General features: G+C 51.7%; 9 protein-coding genes across 9 annotated transcripts; 3 read left to right on the top strand and 6 right to left on the bottom strand.

Moving 5' to 3' along the window:
* Window positions 1-357: 357 nt before the first annotated feature.
* On the bottom strand, window positions 358-1,101 carry LY79DRAFT_663581 (uncharacterized protein; the record flags this gene model as incomplete). The annotated part of the gene is made up of 2 exons (XM_060562844.1): window positions 821-1,101; window positions 358-620 (listed from the first exon to the last, which is right to left on the bottom strand). Exons 1-2 carry the CDS (start codon window positions 1,008-1,010, stop codon window positions 358-360), a joined length of 453 nt encoding a protein of 150 aa, XP_060407826.1. The 5' UTR covers window positions 1,011-1,101.
* A 4,426-nt stretch (window positions 1,102-5,527) lies between these two features.
* LY79DRAFT_528385 (family 92 glycosyl hydrolase) lies at window positions 5,528-8,134 on the top strand (the record flags this gene model as incomplete). Its single annotated transcript, XM_060556019.1, has 2 exons — window positions 5,528-7,413; window positions 7,462-8,134. The coding sequence occupies 2 exons, from the start codon at window positions 5,528-5,530 to the stop codon at window positions 8,132-8,134; spliced, it is 2,559 nt and encodes an 852-aa protein (XP_060407825.1).
* Window positions 8,135-8,234: 100 nt separating this feature from the next.
* On the bottom strand, window positions 8,235-9,098 carry LY79DRAFT_571557 (Mss4-like protein). Its single transcript, XM_060559261.1, has 5 exons — window positions 8,942-9,098; window positions 8,863-8,888; window positions 8,697-8,806; window positions 8,614-8,639; window positions 8,235-8,556 (listed from the first exon to the last, which is right to left on the bottom strand). The coding sequence occupies exons 1-5, from the start codon at window positions 9,025-9,027 to the stop codon at window positions 8,436-8,438; spliced, it is 369 nt and encodes a 122-aa protein (XP_060407824.1). The 5' UTR covers window positions 9,028-9,098; the 3' UTR covers window positions 8,235-8,435.
* Window positions 9,099-9,524: 426 nt separating this feature from the next.
* LY79DRAFT_571555 (kinase-like domain-containing protein) lies at window positions 9,525-10,600 on the bottom strand. The gene has a single exon (XM_060559260.1). The coding sequence runs from the start codon at window positions 10,559-10,561 to the stop codon at window positions 9,812-9,814; it is 750 nt and encodes a 249-aa protein (XP_060407823.1). The 5' UTR covers window positions 10,562-10,600; the 3' UTR covers window positions 9,525-9,811.
* Window positions 10,601-11,825: 1,225 nt separating this feature from the next.
* Window positions 11,826-12,631, bottom strand: LY79DRAFT_571552 (uncharacterized protein). The gene has a single exon (XM_060559259.1). The coding sequence runs from the start codon at window positions 12,293-12,295 to the stop codon at window positions 11,987-11,989; it is 309 nt and encodes a 102-aa protein (XP_060407822.1). The 5' UTR covers window positions 12,296-12,631; the 3' UTR covers window positions 11,826-11,986.
* A 1,860-nt stretch (window positions 12,632-14,491) lies between these two features.
* LY79DRAFT_71872 (major facilitator superfamily transporter) lies at window positions 14,492-16,521 on the top strand. The gene is made up of 3 exons (XM_060565085.1): window positions 14,492-15,036; window positions 15,100-16,326; window positions 16,384-16,521. Exons 1-2 carry the CDS (start codon window positions 14,627-14,629, stop codon window positions 16,271-16,273), a joined length of 1,584 nt encoding a protein of 527 aa, XP_060407821.1. The 5' UTR covers window positions 14,492-14,626; the 3' UTR covers window positions 16,274-16,326; window positions 16,384-16,521.
* Window positions 16,339-17,419, bottom strand: LY79DRAFT_71840 (uncharacterized protein). The gene is made up of 2 exons (XM_060565084.1): window positions 16,736-17,419; window positions 16,339-16,538 (listed from the first exon to the last, which is right to left on the bottom strand). The coding sequence occupies exons 1-2, from the start codon at window positions 17,076-17,078 to the stop codon at window positions 16,405-16,407; spliced, it is 477 nt and encodes a 158-aa protein (XP_060407820.1). The 5' UTR covers window positions 17,079-17,419; the 3' UTR covers window positions 16,339-16,404.
* An 844-nt stretch (window positions 17,420-18,263) lies between these two features.
* LY79DRAFT_528351 (uncharacterized protein) lies at window positions 18,264-19,396 on the bottom strand (the record flags this gene model as incomplete). Its single annotated transcript, XM_060556015.1, has 2 exons — window positions 18,264-19,102; window positions 19,171-19,396. The coding sequence occupies 2 exons, from the start codon at window positions 19,394-19,396 to the stop codon at window positions 18,264-18,266; spliced, it is 1,065 nt and encodes a 354-aa protein (XP_060407819.1).
* Window positions 19,397-20,055: 659 nt separating this feature from the next.
* On the top strand, window positions 20,056-20,817 carry LY79DRAFT_679601 (uncharacterized protein; the record flags this gene model as incomplete). The annotated part of the gene is made up of 2 exons (XM_060564526.1): window positions 20,056-20,325; window positions 20,449-20,817. The coding sequence occupies 2 exons, from the start codon at window positions 20,056-20,058 to the stop codon at window positions 20,605-20,607; spliced, it is 429 nt and encodes a 142-aa protein (XP_060407818.1). The 3' UTR covers window positions 20,608-20,817.
* Between the last annotated feature and the right edge of the window lie 1,009 nt (window positions 20,818-21,826).

The raw sequence follows: 21,826 nt of genomic DNA, 5'->3' as shown, positions 1-21,826 counted from the left end.
ACGGGACTGTCTTGGTTGCCATAGGCTAATTAGGTTGAGGGCCACTCGTTGACTCCTTCGCCCGGCGGCTGCGATTAATGACACTGAATGAGCGTGGGGGTGCGGGAGAGGTCAGAAAAGCAGTTCCGCCGTCCGATTCAGCGTGAGCCGGGATGGCCCTGATTCGGCATGTGCCATCTGTAGCTAGCTACAGCACGGCTATGCCGCTATATAATATGTACAGGATACACAGACTTTGAAGGGGGGGGGGCTAAGTACGCGCACACACGACATGGTGAACTAGATTGTCTCTAACTGTCTCTCTCCCACTCCCTCTTTCTCTCTGACTTTGCCTCTCCGACCTTCATGAGGTCGAAATCAACTCTCATGACCAGGATGTGGCGCTTCAGCTTCTTCCACCATCGGACCAGGATAGATGTGCCAGCAAAACGGCGGCTGGCACTGGGGCTGATCGGTAGATGGCCAGACTAATCGCGTTCCAGAACGAGAAGGACTTTCCGATTCTGCGGGATGTCTGGGATCCTGGCGGCCGAGAAATGAGAAACGATCAACTAAAGATTCCTTCTCCGCGGCGTGCGGTGTGACTAGCCTCCTCAATCCCGCAGGACCTCCGGCTATGTCTATACAGCAGACACGTATGATGACTCTGCTTGTACGCCATCTTTCTGCCCTTTCCAGTACATCGGGGCGGAGGCCCTCTCATTAAGCTTAAATGCCGGGCGGGTTCGTCGGTCACTGATATCATCTTCATCCGCGATACCGTATGACCCATATGTCCTGCCGAAGACCCGAGATAGGAAAACTCGACAATGTCACTCACTGGCGTGGTGCTGACTGTTACCACCACCGTTCCCTTCCTCCACGCTCCCCGCTCTGTTGCGAAGCCCCAGCAGGCGGGATGGGCAAGATAGCCCCCCTCCCATATATTCCAAAGAGAGCTGGTCCCTGTTTTGTCTATTCCTTTTAGGGGCTGGAAGAAGTGAAGTGTGATGTGAGAAGACGACCGGCATGGAGGCGTGTAGTTGTTGGGGTGGAAAAAAGGAAAGGGGGAAAAAAAGACCGGGGCGCGGGATGCATATTGGACGATGGTGTTGAGCACGCAATACTTGGCGTAAATGAGTCCAGCGTTAAACAATCATCCCGATTCCAAGGGATTGCGCATCCGCGCCAAACAAACAACACTAAGAGACTCTCGACCCCCATCCTTCTCTCCCTCCATGAATTTGTGCGTCCGCGCCCAGAAGCCTTGACGATCTCTGTGCCGAAGCCTGAAGGCTTGGTCTGCGAGCTTGTCGTTGCTTGTTCGGTCTGAGCATCGCGGGAAGGCACCCAGCCAGCCAGCTATCCAAGACGGTAGGGATGAAACTTCTACACGGCCACGATCAGCTCAGACGGTCGCTCTTAGTATTCTTGGTCTCTCCACAAGTGGCAAGTTGTCACATGATTCGGCAGGGGAACTTTGGGGCTATTACATACGAGAACCTATCTAGGCATCAAGTACGGGACGTGGGGTATAATGTCACCCTTCTGTTCCAGCTGAACGGGAACGGGAGATGCTTCGGCTAGAATTGGCCGGCGAGAGTGCTTTAGAATGACGCCGGGTAGAATACAGCCTGCTCAGATTTGTCCAGTCTATCGGCATCATGCGTAGTTAGGATGTGGTGTGTGGGCATGGGTCCCCGGTAAGAAGCTGCGTTGATCGATCATATAGACGGCCTAGTTGAAGCACTTTGCTCGCGCTGCCTAGGTGTACGGCTAAGAATCACAAATCGCCACATAGCTGGGAGCGTCGTTCGTGACAGAAGCGGCCTAGAACGCAATGGATCGTCGGACTCCTAATCGCGATTCAGGTGTTACTCAAAGGACGCGGCGAGCAACAGGTCAAGCCGAAGGAAATGTCGCCATACACTTGATTATTGAACCTTCGGCTGGCTCTGTCCCGGAGATGCGATATCACTCACGCCTCGCCCTTACATGTGTCGCCTTGATCGGGAACTTTAGCCGACCAGACTAGCAGCCCAGGACAGGGAGGCACGAATCAAGGATAGAAAGAGAAAAGTGCGGATATGATTTCTTCAAATGTCTGGACAGCCGCAGGCATGCACGCTCTCACGGCCAGCCAACCCACACACCCATGCCGCTTCTCCATCCACATCCAGCTGCTATGACAGATATCACGGAAAGAGGCGCTTACCGCTGCGATGTCACTATGAGTCAAAATTTCCTTGAAGGGGTTATAAACGACGACCGGGAGGGGGGCAAGCAATCTCAGTTGGCGCCACGAAAGCTTTGGGTGTTGACGAGACTATGACATATTAGAGCGACAGAATCGCCGCGGCACCAGGGCCCTCCTGTTTCTCCCCAATTCCAAAGGGGATACTAGGCGTCCGTCAGGATGTGCACCAGTATATTCCCACATTAACAAGATAGAGGCAGAAGAGGCCGGCACGCTACCGTTCGGTGCCGAGAATGAGCTCTGCTTCTGGCTGCAGATATAAGCACTAGAAGGCCAACACCACTTGGTGCGAAATACCATGGCTCTGGTCCTGGCGACTGCATCCTGCACAGACGAGATAAGCAAAGTGACCGCTCGCTTGGCTGCACAGTTCTAGAAAGCCGCGCGTTGGTACTCGCGGGGGAGGGGTAGTTGACTGTTTGTGTTGCTTAGGGACGCCACGAGGCCCTCCGCGAGCACGCCATCGCCAGCGGGCGAATGAAGACGAGGCCCTCTTGTTCCAGTGCGAAGTGGCCCAGAAAAGGGTCGGAGGCGCCTTAATGACGGTCCACAATGGCGGAAACACCGTACACGTATGTGGCGAGATTGTAAGCCAGTGGACATCATATTTCTGAACCAGCATGCGGGGGCTAATTGGATGCGACTCTGGACGTCGCCTGAATCTGCCGTCCTTGGCGGGCCGGTCCAGGTCCGAATCTGCTCGCCATTCCGGTGGCGGAGGAATCTCGGCCGGCCGCTGAGCAACTGTTGCCCTCGTTTCTCCACCTCTCCCAGTTTCCCGAGTGGGTTGACGGTGAACCAACAGATTATTCAAACCAGCTGAAAGGGGTCATTCAGGACTCGCATAGACGTGACAAACATGGCCTCGAGACCATAGCGTCTCCGCATTGATATCGGTGTGAGCGGAACTAAGATACATGATGTATTTTACCATCCCTCTCATACATTAGAGCTGGAGAAGCCCGTTTCTGTGCAAGTCGGCAATTGACACAAACTCCAGAAATGGTATCGACGATGCAAGCGTGACGAGGTCCGGGTTCATAAAAGTCAAGCCTAGCGAGATCAACAGTGTTACCGTCGCAATGCAGAGCATTGGAACTTACACAGCTTACGCATCAGAGCCTGGACCTGACCTCACCAGCCTCTTCAGCCGAATTTGCGGCCCTTGAAGCTACTGAACAGTAGTTTTGCCATCGACGAAAGAACGCCCTCTTTGGTCAGGCGGTACAAGCTCTATGGAGTGTCAATGATATTTAATACTATCTGTGCTACGCCACGTTCTGATGAGGTAGAATCGTACGACGAATTATAGACCGCATCCAGTAGGGTCATCAGTTCTGACTGCTCGATTGCTCCCGTGCCCAATGTTGAAGATCTTGGCAGCCGTGCCGTGATTCTTTCGTGCCCATCTGGCTTCCCTAACAAGTTCTAGGTCAGTTGAAACGCCCTTCGAGCCTATTCAAACGCGGCGTCGAGCCAGTGCATGCTCATATGCATTCCCAGCGCCTTAATTACTTTGATCGAGGCTTTTTGTGATTAGACAGAAAAAGAAGAGGAGCACGAAGGAATCGATGTCGATTGGAAGCGGCTTACATCCCAGAGCAGCTTCATGAGCTCGCTCGTCAGTAACAATGAAGTTCCAAGTCGCACGCTAATACCGAGAGCGTAGCGGAAAATAAGCCATCTCTGTCAAATTTGGAGTTGCAGGGTAATCCCTTCGCATTTAACCTTGCCGGTTACCAAAAGATTCCGGATCTATCATACTACGCAATACATGGGATTGTGGCGTGCCAGTATGTGCAGGAATGAGTTCATAAGGAAATAGCTGCAGCTAATAACGACCCCCAAAGCTATAAGGAGCTTCTCCAAAATCGATAAGATGTTGAGCTTTCTTGGTGAGCGGATCAAGGACACTACGATGAGAGCATTTCTGAGCTAGCTACCGTTCCAAAGAGGAAACTCTGCGTTTGTATTACCCACTTGTGCGACCGCCTCGAACGGAGTCGATACTACGCCCATGGGAGTTATACGTACTTAGGATACCTAATTGCGGGCCTTGGGCCATGAAGGAGTTTTCAGCTCACTGCGCAAAGACTGCGGGATTAACTGCTTTCTGCCAAGCTCGGCGCCTCTGGACCTGCCTGATATTGTGGCTTCACCTTCCAACGCCGTGGCTATGTTTTAGTTTCTAGAATCTCTGTCATGGACGTGAGCTTGAATTAGGTTTAGCCTAGGCCAGCAACCGCCCATGTCTCTCAGCAGGACGACAACGGCATGATATTAAAATGCAGTCTATTACAAGAGCCGGCGGTTTCAAAATGCCTGGGAAAGTTCGGACAACATGTCGACAATGCCTTTGTCGGTGTTGCCGGTTGATGGGTTCCGCAGGATTCAATACCTGGACGTGGTGCTGTACCTAACCATGACCATGATATTTACTTGCTACGCCACCGATGGGGACCATTGTCAACATCTTTGAACTCAACTTAAGCCTGGATTGAAGTTATTGTTGAGGTGTACGTCCACGGCGCATCATTTTAACAAGAATATTGCCATGGACCCAATCGTCTTTCATCTCATTGCTACCGCCTCAAACACCCTTCCATTGGCATATTCTCGAACAAAATATACGATGACCGGCATCGGGAAAGGCGTGTATTACAGTCCTCGCGAATAACAAGGTGGCAACCGCCAAGCGCACCCCAAGAACCAAACCATACCATCTTGGGAGGAAATTCAAAGACAAAATACCCAAAAGTCAAAAGTGAATGGGCGTTTCTAATCCGAAACGGTCAGCTTTGCGAACACTTGTTTGCTTCCGCCCCCATCATCCAAGTTTCTGCTACAGCTGCATGCTTCACGGTGCTATGACAGCGGTCCAAGCGGACCTTCAGTCATGCAACGGGAGAAGAACATGACCGTCTTCCAGCGTACGACCTTGGCTGGAGGGGCATCGGGGATGTAACGGAAATCAATGCACCTAAGAGGGCAAGTAATGCTTCCACTCTCCCTGATAAAGCTTGTCGGTAAGTTTGGGTTCGTAATAAGCGACGGCTGTTTCCCGTACTCCATGATATCCAATGATCACCCTATCGGAGCCTGCGGGACGTTTTCGGGAGAGCTCAAAGGAAAGCTTGCTACGACTTGGGGCCAAATTTAGCTTTGGCCTTCTGTCACGTGGTCGCTTCAAAAGCCGTTTAATACATGTAGGGAAAGTGAGCAAAAAACTTTTCACAAAATCGATGAGGCCTTGGTATCTTTCATCAATCAATAGGAGATAACAGAGTCACGATGTGGGAAGAGCTGTGGTCGATTCACGGTCTTCTGGCTGTCTTCCGTTGGTTGCTCATGCCAGGAACCCATCTCCCATCACTTCAACATGCAGCCTCCGAAGCTGTGCATGCCGCCTCGAACTGGGTCTCCGGCTCCAGCATTTCCGACTTGACGAATTCGGCTTCAGTCGTTGCGGAGGAAGATTTTGACGCCTTGCGGTACGTTGATCCTCTTATCGGCTCAGACAATGGGGGCAACGTGTTCGTCGGCGCAACATTGCCTTACGGAATGGCCAAAGCCTCTCCCGATACCAACAGCAGCTCCAACCAAGGCGGCTTTACTTTGGATGGTAGTCCGGTCACCGGCTTTTCAACGATGCACGACTCTGGTACCGGCGGGCAACCTTCGCTAGGCAATTTCCCGCTGTTTGCATATACCACTTGTCCTAGCGGACAGGTAAACGAGTGTACTTTTCCGAAGAAGTCAAGGGCACAATATGGGTATTTTGACAAGAAAGATGTAATCGCGCAACCGGGGTTGTTCAACATCACATTGAAAACTGGCATCAGAGTCGAAATGACAGCGACGGAGCGGGCGTCCCTCATCAGGTTCAACTTTCCGCAAGCAGGGAAGCCTCTCATCCTGCAAGACCTGACTGACCTGGGCGATACACGACAAGACAACGCCTCGATCAGGGTCAACAGAAGGACGGGACAGATCAGGGGAAATGCGCGCTTCCAGCCCAGTTTTGGAAGCGGCGATTACGTCTTGTACTTTTGTACGGACTTCCACGGCGCCGAGATCCTCGACAACGGAATCTTTGTAGACAGCCGTGCCAGCACCGACGTCAAGAACTTGACCATCTCCAGATCAATCAACGGGTATCCGTTACCAGGAGGTGCTTTTGTGCGCTTCAAGTCTGCGGATAAACCCATCATTGCACGCGTCGCTACCAGTTTCATCAGTGAAAGGCGGGCCTGCGCTCATGCTGCGAACGAGATTCCCGACTTCAACTTCGCTCGAGTTTCGGTGGAGGCCAAAGCTGTTTGGCGCAGGAAACTTAGCCCCATCAAAATCAACACAACGAGAGTTGACGAATCATTTGCACGAAATTTCTATAGCGGCATCTACAGGACTATGATCAACCCGCAGAATTATACGGGAGAGAATCCTTTGTGGAGGAGCAAGGAACCGTACTGGGATTCATTCTACTGCCTGTGGGATTCTTTCCGGTCGCAGATTCCATTTCTGATCATCATTGATCCAACGTCAGTCGCCCAGATGGTCAGATCACTTATCGACACATATTCCCACCTGGGGTGGCTGCCGGATTGCCGAATGAGTTTGTGCAAAGGCTTCACTCAAGGCGGCTCAAACGCAGACAACGTACTGGTAGATGCCTATTTGAAGAACATCACCGAGGGTATTGATTGGAATATGGGCTACGAAGCCGTTCGAAAAGATGCGGAGCAGGAGCCGTTTGACTGGAGTGTCAATGGCCGCGGAGGTATGGACAGTTGGAAGAGGCTTGGATACATCCCTGTTCAGGATTTCGACGTCAAAGGCTTCGGAACACTCACGCGAAGTGTTTCCCGAACGCTGGAATACAGCTACAACGACTTTTGCATCGCGCAGATGGCCAACAAAATGGGACGAGGGTCTGATCGAGAGAGGTATCTTAAGTCGAGCGGCAACTGGCAAAACCTGTACAAAAAAGACCAGAAGTCTGCATTTTTCAACGGGACAGACACCGGATTCAGGGGTTTTTTCGAACCGAAATACCTCAACCAGACCTGGGCGTACCAGGACCCGTTGAGCTGCAGCAACCTGGACGGGCAGGCCGTTTGTTCTTTGCAGAGCAATGGGCCTGAGACTTTTGAAAGCAGTCTTTGGGAGTATGGGTTGTGAGTATTCCCATTCTTACAAGGTCTTCTGTTGGCTAATCCGTGCAGCTTCGTTCCTCACGATCAGGGAACGCTAATTGATACCTACGGTGGCCCAGATGCGTTTGTTCGCCGACTCAATTTCTTGCATGATCAGAACATCACTTACATCGGTAATGAGCCGGCGTTCCTCACAGTCTTCCAGTATCATTACGCCGGCCGCCCGGGTCTTTCGGCGAAGAGAGCCCATTCCTACATCCCGTCATTCTTCTCCGCTGAGCCTGCAGGCTTGCCGGGAAATGATGACAGCGGTGCCATGGGTTCCTTCTTGGCATTTTCCATGATGGGCCTGTTCCCTAACCCTGGGCAGGATGTATACTTGATCATTCCGCCGTTCTTTGAAAGCATCGAGATTACTCATCCGGAAACGGGACTCACCGCCCGCGTCCGCACTGTCAACTTTGACCCGAAATACCGAAATATATATATACAAAGCGCAACCTTGAATGGCGAACCCTATAGGAAGAGCTGGGTCGATCACAAGTTCTTCACCGAAGGCCAGGAACTAGTGCTAACTCTGGGGCGGCGGGAGAGTAACTGGGGTACAAGAGTCCGGGATCTGCCTCCGAGTCTTGGAGCATACCGGGGTTTCAATAGGACATTTCCTTCGAACCGCACGAGAATGGTAGATGCGACATATAAGGGTGAGTTTGGGGAGCTAGGAAAGGATTGGGGGATGTAGATGTGGCGTGAAATCGTTATGGTAGGAGAAGCAGCGGATAATCGCGGAAAATGTGTCTTTTCGTGTTTTAGAGGGGGTTTTCACAGGCAGAGGCAAGTAGTGGCAGCGATCGAGATAAATTATGGAACTCAATAATCACACTGACTTGGTGCCTTTTGGACTTCTCACTACCGAATGTAATGCCTGAACTGGAGATCTCGTTATCCCGGATTTACTGAATGCGTCTACTGTCCATTCGGGACCTCCGTTATGCTACGGCCCTGGACGCCAGATAAAAGAGAATGACCAATCTATATCAACTTTATCCCCAGTTTAATGCCTTGTGCTCGAATATATCACTTCTCTTCGTGGGGATGTCATCGAAGAGCGATGCCTTGATTATAGCTTTGCCTGGGAACGGCTTTGCTGTAGTCTTAACGGGGCTTTCATTATCCCATCAGCCATTGAATAACAGTGTGTATAATCACAGTTGGTTTTACCTTCCACAATTGCGACAGAAAAAGCGCTATTGATAGTCAGTCTGTGCTCTGATCAGAAGTTCTCGAGGATGGCTAGGATTCACATGGACGGTGTTCCCAGAATCAGTGTTAAGATCCTGATATTCTGTCATCGTTTTTTGATTGTCCTCAATTTCCCATTGACCATCGTCAACGAAAAAGTTCATGGAGAAGGCTACTTGATGTCAGCGGCAACCAGGTGACGAAAACGGTTTCCCAATATGTACGTACGACCGCCGGCACGCTTGCAGTTTGCGCTGGTAAGTGGGTAACTTAGCGAAAGTCTAGACTTGTTGGGAGAAGCTCGTACCAGTGACAGGCGACAACATTCTCCGGCTTTTTGCTGAGAGTAACCTTAATCGAGCCGCAATTGCAGTGCCCTTGGTAGGAAGCCATGATAGGGGTTTCAGTGACATATATCAGACTTCAGGGCAAAAGTTCGTCAAGCAAGCTTGCATTAAGGTAGAAAAGGAAGAAGACGATGAAGAGAAATGAGCAGTTTTATTCTTCCGGGACGATATTTGGCGTCTTTGTCTTAAAGGATGACATAATGAGGTCTCACATGGGTGGATTGCATTGATACATTGGACGAGCAAAGTATGATGAAACCGATTATCCGGTGATTACAGGACATCCGAACTCTAAATTCCAAAGGGCAGGATTTTGATCCAGAACTCCGAGAGGGACATTTGGGGATACGGGGGCTCTCAGGAGGGGTGTTACAGTCAGTAACCTAACAGTGAGGTTTCTACTAGTAGATGGCCCCTTGTAATATTGGCAGCAGCATCACAAAGTACACATGTTTATTGTATGCTCGAAAAGTTCTCGACACGATGATAGTTCTGCGGGAATGCTGTGAATACATTGTTCCTGGACGAGAAATGAGTGTTTGGCTGCTGGTTGTACTTCTATTAACGTCGTTCCCCACTACGCTTCTCATAGTTCAATACGTGACCACAGCACTAAGCCCTGTCCGCTCAGACTTGACTTGACAAAACTAGTTGGATTTTTGACTGTTGAGAGCCAGTGGTTCCTGCTGTCGCTAGCTAAGTAGCTCTTGACCCCACGTATTTGTAGTATCATGCCCTGGCGCCTTCTTTTGATACATTCACGACTTCTAGCTTGGAGTCGTGTGACCCTAGATACGCTCCTCTATAGATACAATATCCTGTAGCAGCTCCTAGGCAGACTTATATTCTCCCAACCAGCACTTTGAGGTGATTACCGTGCAGACATGCGAATCCTGCGGAAAGTTGCCCTGAACAAATCTATCTTGTACCTTCTCATACCATCCATCCTCGCCATCTTTAATATCAGGGTAAACAGCATGGCCCATCATAATAAAGTAAATAGTGCACCCTAAGGCAAAGAGCTCCGTCTTGATGTTTGCATCAAAAGCGTCATTGCGTGGGCAATAGAATCGACAAGGTTCACTACTGCAACCGTCAAGCAGCACTGATCCATCAGGAGACAACTTCTTCCCTTGGAAGTCTGACAGCTTAACATGGAGCTCCTCATCTAAGAGCAGATTCGTAGGTTGGATATCGCAATGGAGAAGTCCTTGGTCGTGAACTCTTGAAACTGCTGCAGCAGCCTCACGGCACCAGGCTAATCGTCTGCGCATTGAAGGGGGAGGATTGGCGGTTTCAAGTATATAATCCGCCAAGGTTCCGTTAGCAGCACGCTCTAGATACAAGCCAGTATCAGAGGCGCCTTTTAGTTGTATAATGCGTGGATGCAGCCCAACAATTTCGAGGAGTTTTCTTTCAACTTCTGGTCGACTCATGTCTCCGTTAGGCGCTAGAGGATATTTGAATACAGTGTAGTCATCGACTTCTCCGATAAACGCACTACTTCCTGATGCGATAACCCGTTTGACCCCTGGCGGGCAATAGTGCCGATAAATTGTTACGTCGGAGTCTTCTGTCATGTTGAGCTCAGTACAGAAGATAGAGGCGCTAGTCTGTAGATCCTTGGTTCGAGAAATGGAAATGAGTGTAAGGAATTCGAGATATACTTATACATTGACAAGGTGGTCCGTGCACCATGCAATGGTTGGGATTTGGTCGGGCGCGCATAGCATGTTGTCACTGGCACACCGAAGAGACCGAACGATGTCAGACAAACAGTGAACTGCAAGTTTGCGCCTGCTTACAGGACTCCGTAGTGAATCTGGTTCCGTATAGAATCCGAATAATAAGTGAGGTCACACGCGTCCCTCCGGAAGTCTTCCTCCTGCTCAGGCACATTCATTCCATCGATATGAAGCTAAACGGTAGGATAATATAGACGATTTTTCTTCATAAAAGTTCTCTACAACTCTCTAAACTGTAGTAACCAATGATGACGAAGGGGGTTCCATATATTAAGGGTCAAGACAGAGAAAAGAACAACACCAAATGGTCTGCGATGGCTAATGCGGTTATGCCTCGAAACTGAGCAGGGTTAGCGAGATCTAATGATGTGAGATTTGTGAAAAAATTGAGGATTACGCGGACCAGATCAAGATGCCGTGATATTATTTTCAGCGGAGCTTCTTTCTTAGATAGCACTTGGAGAAACCAAGAAGGGGGTTGGACCGAATTTAGCGCCGATATTACACTCGAAAGAAACAGTGAGGTGAACATATTCTTCAGTTAAATCATTTCCACAAAAGCAGTATAATGATCAAATCAGCTCCGTAGCTCTTCTTACAATGATAAACGGCCTAAATTTTGCATCCTTATCCTGGTCCTCCACACTATCAACCTCTGGTTAGTAAATTGATTCCCATGAGGAGAATGATGCCTTGGTCTGAAAAGGCACCCAGACAGAAGTCATGGGATTATTGAACTGTCTAGTATCCAGCACTAGAATTCCGTGTATAGTCACTTCTCCCTGTTCCGTTAAGCTTTTTACCTACCCATCTACGCTATCTCCTTCTAACCATCATTTCTTATCGAAGTTCTGACCGGCTCCTAGCAGATCAATTTATTCCCGAATCCGGCATGGAAGTCCAGTCATCCGTTGGTTGCTGTGCTTTAGGTCGGAAGACTATCAAAACCGATCACCGTAGTGAACCGGCCATCTTGATGCGTGTGAATCTGAATGTTGATCAAAGCTGCAGTAGCATATGTAGAGCTGGTATGGCTTTCAAATTCAAGTCATGTATATGCCGTCATGGATGAAGCTCGCCATGATTTAGAACGCGCGAGGATTTCATAGAATCAACGATTCACTTGCCATGTCAGCCAGTTTGTATATTGCGCAGAGGGAGACAAATTCCTACAGAATAAATTCATAAGGTTGAACTAGCACTTACGTCATGTCCAGCATTAACTCCGTTCAAGGAGCCTCGCACTTTGGAGCTTCCTTTTCAGCTAGGACCTCGCGTATTCTGCTGGCGTGAGGCAGTAATCTCCCCTACGGCCCCAGCAATGATCCCGCCGACGATCAGCACTGCCATGGCTAACACAAATATCCAGTATCGCCGTATCCATGACCTTCGGTGCTGCGTGGCCACCGGATGGGTTGATATGGGGATCGTCAGATAGGTGGCAGAGGATCGTTTGTCGTCTTGGTTCGAATTCGACCTCGACTCCGGGGGCGGTATTGCTCGCTCTTTGCCGTGTTGTGGACTCGAGTAGCTTGCAGCCTGCTGCTCTACCAGCTCGACAGGTGCCATCTGAATGTCAGATTCGACTCGTGAAGCTGATGAGATTAACGTAGCGATTCGACAAAGCCCGATCGATGGTAACAAGCGCCAACCCTCGAGAAATAACAGTTGGGATTTGTTGTTACCTCAACAGAAAGTGGGAGGTTTCCGAAGAACAGGGAGGACTGCACGTGGTTTCCGCATGGATCTCACGTGGTACTACGTATGGGCGTACCGCATATTTCAGCAAGCGTGGCTCCCTGATAACCCTTCATATGGACACAACGCCAATGCGTCTCATCAGGCCAGCATGTCTCGGCTAAAACGACGGTTTCCCGTGTTTGGTGAGATGGGTGAGGACATAAGAGAAAGTGTCTCGTACACTGACTAGTGGCCAAATAGTCTAGCCAATGTCAAAGGCAATGGTGCCTGAGGGCGCACACTTGACATACGGGCACTATTCTTGGAAAGGCTAGCCAGCTGACGAAGTCTCATGCTGGCGCAAGGGCTTCCACCAGTCACCGTAGCCAACCTCAGCCAAAGAAAAAGCAAACAATCGCGGTTCACGGATAATTGTAGCCAGACGTACTTTTTTCTAGTGTAAACCTGCGAAGAAATACCTTTGTTTTTACAAAACACTAGCTAGACACCAGAAATTGTCCTCCATAATCATTTTTACATATAGCCGGGATTGGACAAACCCGTTTACACCTCGAACAAGTCTCATTCTGTCTGTGGCGTGACGGTGGTTACGCCTCGTGGACAAAATGCAGACACATGAGAGTTATGATCAGTTGTGTCTCAGCCATATTCCACTAGCACAGGCTACTCGCATGGCACTCGGACTGGCCTTGGTTGCAAAAGCAAGTATGAGGCATGAAATCGCACCACTTTTACATTCTGGTAGCTCTGCTGTCCCTCTTTGCCAAGTGGCCGAGAAATACAAGCCCCGAAACCACTTCCGTATGTGGGCGCCTGGAGGTACCTCTTTTGGGTAGCGAAATTGTGAAGGCTCTTTACTGAACAGGCCGTATTCATAGATGGGGTAAGCCGTGCAGCTGAGCTCGAACCGTTGTGGGAAGACACAAGATTGATGCTCAAGCCTTTTTGTGGATGGCTTCTGTCGAATTCGAACGGAACAATTTTTGACTAAAACAGCTATGAACGACGTTGAACTGTAGGGGTCATTGTTGCTAGCCGCAACGGCGGGTTGATTGCTTGGTATAACCAGAGAAGGCTTGACCGTCCTTTAGGTCGCTGGCTCCGGTGATACTACTACCGTCTGGCCATATTTCATGGATTAACCATATAGACAATGAGTGAGAGTAATGTGTCAGCCAGCTACTTCCGAAACCCGTATTCCCGTAATAGAGTCGTGACGATCGTTCACGGGCATCTACAGTATTGCCTTGAAAAGAAGGGCAAAGTAGCTATGTGCCATTGCGTCTTGTTCCTGACAAGTCTACATTTGGTGGCATTCTGGTGTCAATAGACTCTCTACTCATCCAGAAGAGGTGCTTCTAGTGAGATAGGTTAGGTTGCCACTTTTCTGAAAGATGAGTCTTGGCGGACGAATCTGTGGTCCGTCCACTGAGCGGATAAGGATATATGCCATACATTTACCTGCTTTCGTGTTCAAGTTGTCGCGCGATTATCTCATCCACGACCTATCCGCAGAGCGGCTATACGCCGACGACCCAGCAACGCAGACCTACATAGTCCATTGCCGGGTCAGACGCCGTCTTATCGCATCGTCGCCTTCGGCCCGACGAGAATTGCCTGATACGGGACCACCATCAACAGTTTGGAAGATGTCGTAGCCTGGACCATTGGTCACGCAATCGCCCGCCGGCAGGGGTATATCTGGACCAAGACTCGATGCAGCCCCGTACCGGTATTATCCTCCATAGAATACCCTTCCCCCGCCACCCGGTTCTTCACCCCGGCGGACCACCGCGGTCTCTGCCGCCGCCCATGATTGGCAGCCGGAGCCACCAGCCTGCAAGAACTGCAACTTCTACCTGGCGCCTGGTGGGTTTTGCCCAGACTCTGGCGTCCTTGGATTATGGGACGTTGTGCGCGGGATGCTAGCTCAAATCAAACCTTTTGCAATCACGACATCGAAAAACCACCTTATGCAGGTAGCGACTTTCCCGATGACCTGAGTCGTATTGTTGGCCGCCTTTCGCTGCTGCGACCTGGCTGGTCGTTTATATAACCTTGGCCGCCCATTACTTAGTTTTCTACCTTAATTTCGGTGACTGGGGTTCCTTTCCTGCCGACCGGATCGCCCTGCCGTTTGAGCTCCGCAAAAAAGTCGTTCGACTGTTGTTTTTTCGTTTTTGACAGCGAACTGCAGCAATGGGCGAAGCCGCATCGGTGTCATCTTCGACACCGCAACAGGCAGTCCGAGCAGAGCCCGTCAACTACGGGCCTCCTGAAGAGGGCATCTTCAAGTACATCTCCAAGATCATCCCGTACTTTCGTAACCCTCGCAATGTTCTCGTTTTCAAGCTGGACGTCATGCTGCTGGCGTGGATGTTCTTGGCCGGCATCATGAAGGAAATGGACCAGTCCGCCACAACACAAGCCTACGTCTCGGGAATGAGGGAGTCGCTCAGCCTCCATGGCAACGAGCTGGTCGAGTTCAACACCTTCTTCTCGATTGGATACGCCCTTGGCCTGGTCCCCGGTCAGTTGATCCAGACAAGATTTCGGCCGTCGATATTTCTTCCTATCTGTGAGATGAGTTGGGGTTTGTTGGTTTTCTTGTAAGTGCCTCGCCTGCTCTCTGTGTTCTCAGTGAAAGATTCACAGCCGACGAACCACCACAGCACATACAAAGCGCCGAATGCTCAAACAATCTTCGGCCTGCGGTTCTTCCTCGGTCTCTTCTCCTCTGCCTTCTGGCCCAGTGTCGTCGCCCTCATCTTCAACTGGTACACACCCGCCGAGCTCGCCGTCCGAGTTGCCTGCTTCACCGTTTGTGATGTTGCCGGTGCCATGTTCCTGGGCGCCCTGCAGGCCGCTCTCTTCCGCAACATGAACGGTGTTCACGGGTACGCTGGATTTCAGTGGTTATTTATCATCGCCGGAACAATCACGATCGGCCAGGGCCTGATCGCATTCGTGACCGTCCCCGACTCCCCGTCCAACACCCGCGCCATCTACCTCACCGAGAACGAGAAGCGTCTCGCCCGCGAACGTATGGCCGACTTCGGCGTCAACACCTCCAAACGCATCCCGGCATCTGTTCTCCGGACGAAGCTTCGCAAGCTCGTTGTGCACCCCGTCACCTACTTCTTCCTCTTCTCTTTTGCCTTCAGCGCCTGGGCCCATCGTGCCAACTCGTACTTCGTACTCTACATCGAGAGCATCAAAGACTCGGCGGGCAACCGTGTATACGATACGTACCACGTCAATATCTTGCCGTTGGGCGGCTATGCTCTGCAGATTGCCACCAACGTGGGTCTTAACTGGCTCTCCGACTGGAAGCGCTGGCGCTGGCAAATCAGCATCTTTTCCGCCGCCGCCCACGGCATCTGCTTAGCTGTTCTGTGCGGCTGGCCCTCCGACCACAGAGTGATTCTTGCCTTCTACTTCCTCACATATGCAACCAACGCCGGCAGCCCCTCGCTCATGGCGTGGATGGCCGAGATCCTCCGTAAGGAGCCCGAAGCCCGATCCATCATCGTTTCGATGACCGTGACGACTGTTTACGTCGGCCACGCCACGATCCCTCTCGGTGCTTTCCGCGTCGCCGACGCTCCCAGATACCCCATCGGCTTTCCTCTCACGGTTTCTTTCACTGTCGCAACCATTCTGGTGCAGTTTGGTATGTTGCGGTGGCATAGACGCCACCCTGAGGTGGCTGAGTACGGATATGGGCCAGCCGCCAACTGCATGGGGACGTCGGATGAGGAGAACCCCAAGCTTGCCGACACCGAGACCGTGACCAGTGGACCTGACTCCAAGACAGCCCAAGTTGGGGGAGCAAGGGAGTTGTAGGTACAGCTGGGGAAACAAGTTGCAAGATGAGGGACGTTATAGAATCATTATCAGTCAGCATGAACTTTGTAACCAACCTATTTTCGAAGAAAACACCAATTAATGTCAAGGTTTTACGGAATCTGCTTGATTCAAAGGCCTTTATGTATGGCCCTCCACATCTCCATGAAACCGATAACCAGACCAACAGCGCTCTCAGCCCAGTGCAGACGGATAGCTCCCCTTCTTTGGCGTCGATGGGCTTTGCTGTCCTGTCTTTGGTAGTCTGGAATGAATATGTCAGCAATTGAATAAACACGTGCTACCATAGCTACGAGGAGAGACTCAGTAGCATGACAGAAGTCTCGATGCACATCAAGAGGCATTGCCTATCGGACTTGCATACGGTGCCATTCAGTTTTCAATATAATGCCACCAAAGGCAAGGAATATGCAGATGGTCATGAAAATGGCCCACACTGACGCTCTTTCATCGGACTCATCATAGTCCCCCCTCGGGGGAGTAAACGAGCCCCTGGCTTCCACTCCTGCGGCGACAAGCCTGTATCCTCTTCAGGCTTCCTCAGTGTCGACGAGGTATAAATCCAGACGGTACGCGGCGGAAGATCCTGCGGGCGAGCCCTGTGCATGGCGCGCGCGACGTTCCTCTGCCGCGCGTTTCTTTTGTTTGTGCACCACGAGCGAGCCTCTATTCTGCCCCGCGAACAAGGAATTCGTGAAGAGCACATTTCCGCCCTCGCCGGCGCCGCCCTCATCGCCGCAGCCCGCCTTGCCGCAACCCGGGGTCGACGTGCATGAGTCATCATCAAAGTCGGAAGAGTCTAACATGACGATCTGGCAGGAGAATAGAAGTTTTCAACAAAAATGTGAATGGATGTATACACGGCCATGAGATATCAGGAGGTGTAATAGAATACACATACTTTTTCCTGCCTGGGGGGGCTTTTCTAGGATACCTTTTTCTTCTTCTAGGGTACCTCTTCCCTCTTCTAGGGTACCACAGGCTGGAGTACAATGTCGGAGAGTCGGGCATCCAGTGTTTTATAGGAACAAAGGCACCTCGTCTATACGAGATCAACGTTGCACAAGTCGGCAACGAACCCCGCCATAGCAGAGCGTTTAGGTTTCACGTAATGCAGATATGCGCTTCGTGGCGTTTTCGGCCAATTCTTCGTTCTCTCAACGTCGGCCCTTCGTTTGCATGCGGGTTACGAGCCATCCTCATGGTGGTGGCCGTAATCCCCTCAGATAGCGTTGGGCGATCAACAGGGCAAGCCGTCTCCTATTTGAAATATCTGGTGGGCGCGCTTTTGAATAAGTGTAAGATATATGGGGTTTGAAACCCATGATACAATCTTGTCGCGCAGGCACGTACTCGAGAATTTGTCCACACCCAACAGTGGTTATCAGAAGCTGATTTGTCAATAGTACCAGTCCATCAGATGGCATCCGACATCAACGGTCAATGCCAGCTCTGCCTGCCCTTAGAGGAAGGATTCTTTGTATGAGTTGGCTACAGATGTTTTAAACCGCATGGCTCCAGGCCGGGGGAGGATGTAGGCCAGATCATGGAGCTCGAAGAAGACCCATCCCTTGGGAGTTCCTTCTACATCTTTCAGCAAGGCGATGTCCTCGCAAGGCCGCCAGTGAGGTAAGTGACTAATCTTTTGGCCATGGCCTTCACGGTCGTCAAGCTATTGCTCGCCAAGTCTCTGTCCTCGTCGCCGCCTCCCTTGCCGCCGTCGTTCTGGTCTAGGTGCTTATTCCCCACGGAATTCACACGAGATACTCGCACTCATCACTGGTTCTCTTTCTCTCCTGATACGTCCATTTAGGCTCTAGCAAGCCGCTGGCAGTAGCTCGTCCCGAAAACGCAATGTTTGCATCCCCGCCAAGGTCCAAACCCTTTAAAGTACGCCACTTCAGCATTTTGGATTTATTCGCTAATCAAGATAATTTGTCCCCTTCTTAAGTGGGAAACGCAACAACCCTCAATGCCTAGCCCTCGCCGCTTCAGAGCGCACAATGTTCGGAATCTCGTCCTCGAGACTTCTCTCCCGCGGCTTCCAGCCGAGCACCTTGCGGGCCCGCACCGCCTTGCCGCGCGAGTTCATCCCCCAGCTCGCCGCCTCGAACCCGGCGGGCGACTTGACGGCCTCGTCGAACGACAGCTCGCGGACCTCGGGGCCGGCAGCGGCGTCGGCCCCCAGCAGGCCCTGCGCTTGGGCCTCCCGGCCGACGGCCTCGGACAGCTCGCCCCAGACGTGCTCCCCATTCTCGGTGAAGTAGTAGCCGCGGGCGCCCCAGAGCTCGCCGGCGTCGTCGCCGTTTTGGGCCGGGTCGAGCGCGGCCTCGACGAGAAGCGCGAAGACAGCGCTGAGGTCGTGCACGTGCACGTTGTTCCACCGGGCGAGGCCCCGGCCGATGCGGGGGCAGTACTTCTGCTCCAGGACGAAGTGCGCGAGCTCGTAGACCTGCCGCCCGCGGCCGGAGACGGGCCCGCGACCCTCGCCGTAGATGGTCGGAGGGCAGACGACGGCCGTCTTGACCGAGGCGGCGTGTTCCCTACCAGTGTTGAGGACGATCTCGTCCACGTTACGGTGGAAGGCGGCGGCCGGCAGGTTGATGAGCTCGTCGACCCCCTCGTAGTCGTCAAATACTTTGTCGTCCGGCTCCCCGAACACCTTCTTCACCTCGGAGTCAAAGTAGGTCAGGATGCCAGTGCCGCCCGTGTGCAGCCAGAAACCAGGCCGGGAAGCCGAGTGACCTTGCACGAGGCCCTTGGAGATGGCTGTCGCGGCGCCGGCGTGGTCCGAGGAGTCGGCGGTATCTTGGAAGGCGGGTGTGAGCACACGCGAAGCGATTGTTAAGCTGGGAGAGGTAGGAAATGCCACTCACGTATGACAATGTCGGCCCACGACGCTTCGCGCTCGAGAGTCTCGAAGTCGTCGAGCCCCCCGAGAACGATGCGGACTGTTGGGTACTTTTCGACAACCTTCTTCGCCTTGTCCTCCGAGCGCACAAGGAGCGCATATTCGAACTCGGGATGCTTCTTGTACAGGTGGTAGAGTGCATCGCCCCCAATGTAGCCAGTGGCCCCTGTGAGGAATATTTTGACAGTCATTACGGTTAAGTGCGCTGGCGGGCGAGATAGCTGCAAAGTTGTAAGTTGTTTCGATAAGTCCCTCAAGGGTGCTGCAGCTTTCGATTGTGTTTTGTTTGCTCGTTGAAGAGGGGCAAAATGTTGTATGACGTAAGGTGCTTGAGTGATGATGCGAAATCGCCGACCCAGCCGGATAAATATTTTGGCCCCCTTGAGAAATTCAATCCATCAGTGTGGCATCGGCCGTTATCATTTCCACCGAACTCATGTCTGCTCATACTACTCGTTAAATGGATCTCCTTGTGATGACGGTATTCAAGCTGAACACAGCCGGGAATTTTGACAATCCGAACATCTGAATATCAGTCGTGTGTTTTATTTTCATAGCCGTTCGTTAAACCCGTTCTGCCGGTACCCCCAGAGCTGGATGAGAAATACAAGTGATTCCCATATTAATCCTCCGTCAGGATCGACTGATACTGTGCACACTCCATAAGCGGTGAAATGCAATCACCTTTCGGTAATAAAATGTGAAGAGTGACTCGTTACTGTGGATCGTTTACTGGCTTCGTGATGAAGCTTACCGCGATCCCAGACCCATCAATCGAAGCGAATGGTGGAAAAATCCTCGTCTGACGCTGGGGAATGAGGTGGTCAATAATACAATTCTTGATAACCAAATGGAGACGCCGCATTCTCATAGCAGCCCCGAGTTTATGGCCTGGGGGACTGCTTTCTCGATGACCACTAGGCACGCCTCGCACGTCCGCGTGGCCGCCGCCTTTGCCAGCCAAGTCCCTAACGGAATATCGGGTCCTGCGACAGCATGTTTGCCATCTGAAAGGCGGATACGGCTCGAAGACAGCGGCCGACTGCTCTATAGATGCTGCTCCAACGGCGGCAACGAGGATGGTGGCGATAGCCGAGCCCTCTCACTCATCTCCTGTGAGGTAAAAATAGCAAAGGTGAACGGAGTTCGACGTGTCGAGGCCTACCATTCTCTGGTTGTTGTGAGGCAAACGACGCAGTACAGTGATAGGCAAATCCAACGTTGAAGTACGACATCTTCATAGTACTGGGATTGCCGAGCGCATGCACGCGCATGGGACACTACAAGCCTGGCAGGCGATCAGCGGAAGGCCAAGAATCTGACTTTAGCTGAGGTGCAATTGAAGTCTCTGTGGCCTCCGCGCTTCTCAGTAATCCCGTACCCAGCTATGCTTGGGAGCTGATGCGGAGCTGACCTTAGTGACGGGCGGCGTTGGAAGACGGACGAGAAGTTATTGCATGCGGGATATGTGGAGGGGGTCGGGCGGCGCGGACACCGCCGAACGGGTCCGCCGGCAACAATGGCACGAAACCAGTCGGAGGGAGCCTGCAGACTGGGGGCTGCTGGATACACATTTGCCAATTTCTCGGTCCGCTTTGTAAGAGGAAAGACCGGTGGCGGCTTCGGCCGCCCTGGCTTTCGCAGAAAGAGGCTAAGACGCCAGCCCAAGGCCACTTACCGTTGACGGGCTTTTTGTGTCATGGACTGGCGCATGTTCATTCGGCGATGACGGTCCAGTTTCACAGAGTTGCTTAGCGTTGAGCAGCCCGGAGAACTCGCGATGCAGTGGATAAAATTAGATAATTGAGCTGGACCCAAGCATACGGCTGCCTGCCTACTGCACGCCTGATGTCGGCCCTAGGTAGCGCTGGGCACGGCTCCACCAGTGCCATAACCAAGGAGGTAAGGCATGGTGGCTTTGGAATGTGGGAAATATACCAAAGACATGCATTCTGGTCATGGCCAAAAGGGGTGCTGCATGGTACGACGCTGTTGTATCGCCATAAGGAAGTGACCCAACGGCGATAGTGACAGTAGTCAAACAGCCAAGTGAAGAGCAATCCGTGGATCAGTTTAATAAAATATCCCCGTCGTGCGAGGGTTACCTCTGCGCGGAGGGGGGGAAAAAAGAAAAAAAAAAAAAAAAAGACAGGTGAAGAAGTAAAAAAAGAATGAATAATAATACTGGGCCCACCGTCGTCGACCAGCGTCCCCATCAAGGAGACGGTCAAGCTTCTCCTTCGGTTATCGGGGTCCGAGAGAGGACGGGGGCCAAAGCTATAGTGAGAAAAAAGTGGTAAACCAATGACCGGGGAAACAGGGGTTGTTTGTTCTTCGTGTTCCTTTTCCCAAGTTTCCACCTTTGCCAAGGAAGCTTCGCCACCATGGGTCCCGACTTCTACTAGCATCAAGACTTGAGAGAAGGCCAGGCCGCCAAGCAAGGAGGAAGAAACGGGGACGCGGGCAATCTAACAGTGTTTTCCTGTCAGGCTGCTATGTAGTGCGATGTTATAACAGCACCAGTGAAGAGAAGTGATAATCAAAACATAGGTCCTGTATTATACAGAAGCTAATTCTTAACCTAGCTATTACTAGCCTTTTGCTAGGGGGTTAGCACCTTT

Source organism: Colletotrichum navitas (genome assembly GCF_030913465.1).
Source record: "Colletotrichum navitas strain CBS 125086 chromosome Unknown LY79scaffold_128, whole genome shotgun sequence".
NCBI classification, from domain to species: domain Eukaryota; kingdom Fungi; phylum Ascomycota; class Sordariomycetes; order Glomerellales; family Glomerellaceae; genus Colletotrichum; species Colletotrichum navitas.
The sequence above is the reverse complement of the archived record's forward strand: the minus strand, read 5'-3'. Positions and strand labels throughout refer to the sequence as shown.

Excerpts from the sequence above, each read along its gene's own strand:
- LY79DRAFT_71840 (XM_060565084.1), bottom strand. The coding sequence starts at position 17,078 with ATGATGACTCATGCACGTCGACCCCGGGTTGCGGCAAGGCGGGCTGCG. Across the intron at positions 16,539-16,735 it reads GATGAGTCCGATGAAAGAGC|ACTACCAAAGACAGGACAGC; the intron begins GTCAGTGTGGGC and ends TATTCATTCCAG.
- LY79DRAFT_571557 (XM_060559261.1), bottom strand. The coding sequence starts at position 9,027 with ATGGCTTCCTACCAAGGGCACTGCAATTGCGGCTCGATTAAGGTTACT. Across the intron at positions 8,889-8,941 it reads AATGTTGTCGCCTGTCACTG|CGCAAACTGCAAGCGTGCCG; the intron begins GTACGAGCTTCT and ends CCCACTTACCAG. Across the intron at positions 8,807-8,862 it reads CTGCAAGCGTGCCGGCGGTC|CCTTCTCCATGAACTTTTTC; the intron begins GTACGTACATAT and ends GACATCAAGTAG.
- LY79DRAFT_71872 (XM_060565085.1), top strand. The coding sequence starts at position 14,627 with ATGGGCGAAGCCGCATCGGTGTCATCTTCGACACCGCAACAGGCAGTC. Across the intron at positions 15,037-15,099 it reads TGGGGTTTGTTGGTTTTCTT|CACATACAAAGCGCCGAATG; the intron begins GTAAGTGCCTCG and ends GAACCACCACAG.
- LY79DRAFT_571552 (XM_060559259.1), bottom strand. The coding sequence starts at position 12,295 with ATGGCACCTGTCGAGCTGGTAGAGCAGCAGGCTGCAAGCTACTCGAGT.
- LY79DRAFT_571555 (XM_060559260.1), bottom strand. The coding sequence starts at position 10,561 with ATGACAGAAGACTCCGACGTAACAATTTATCGGCACTATTGCCCGCCA.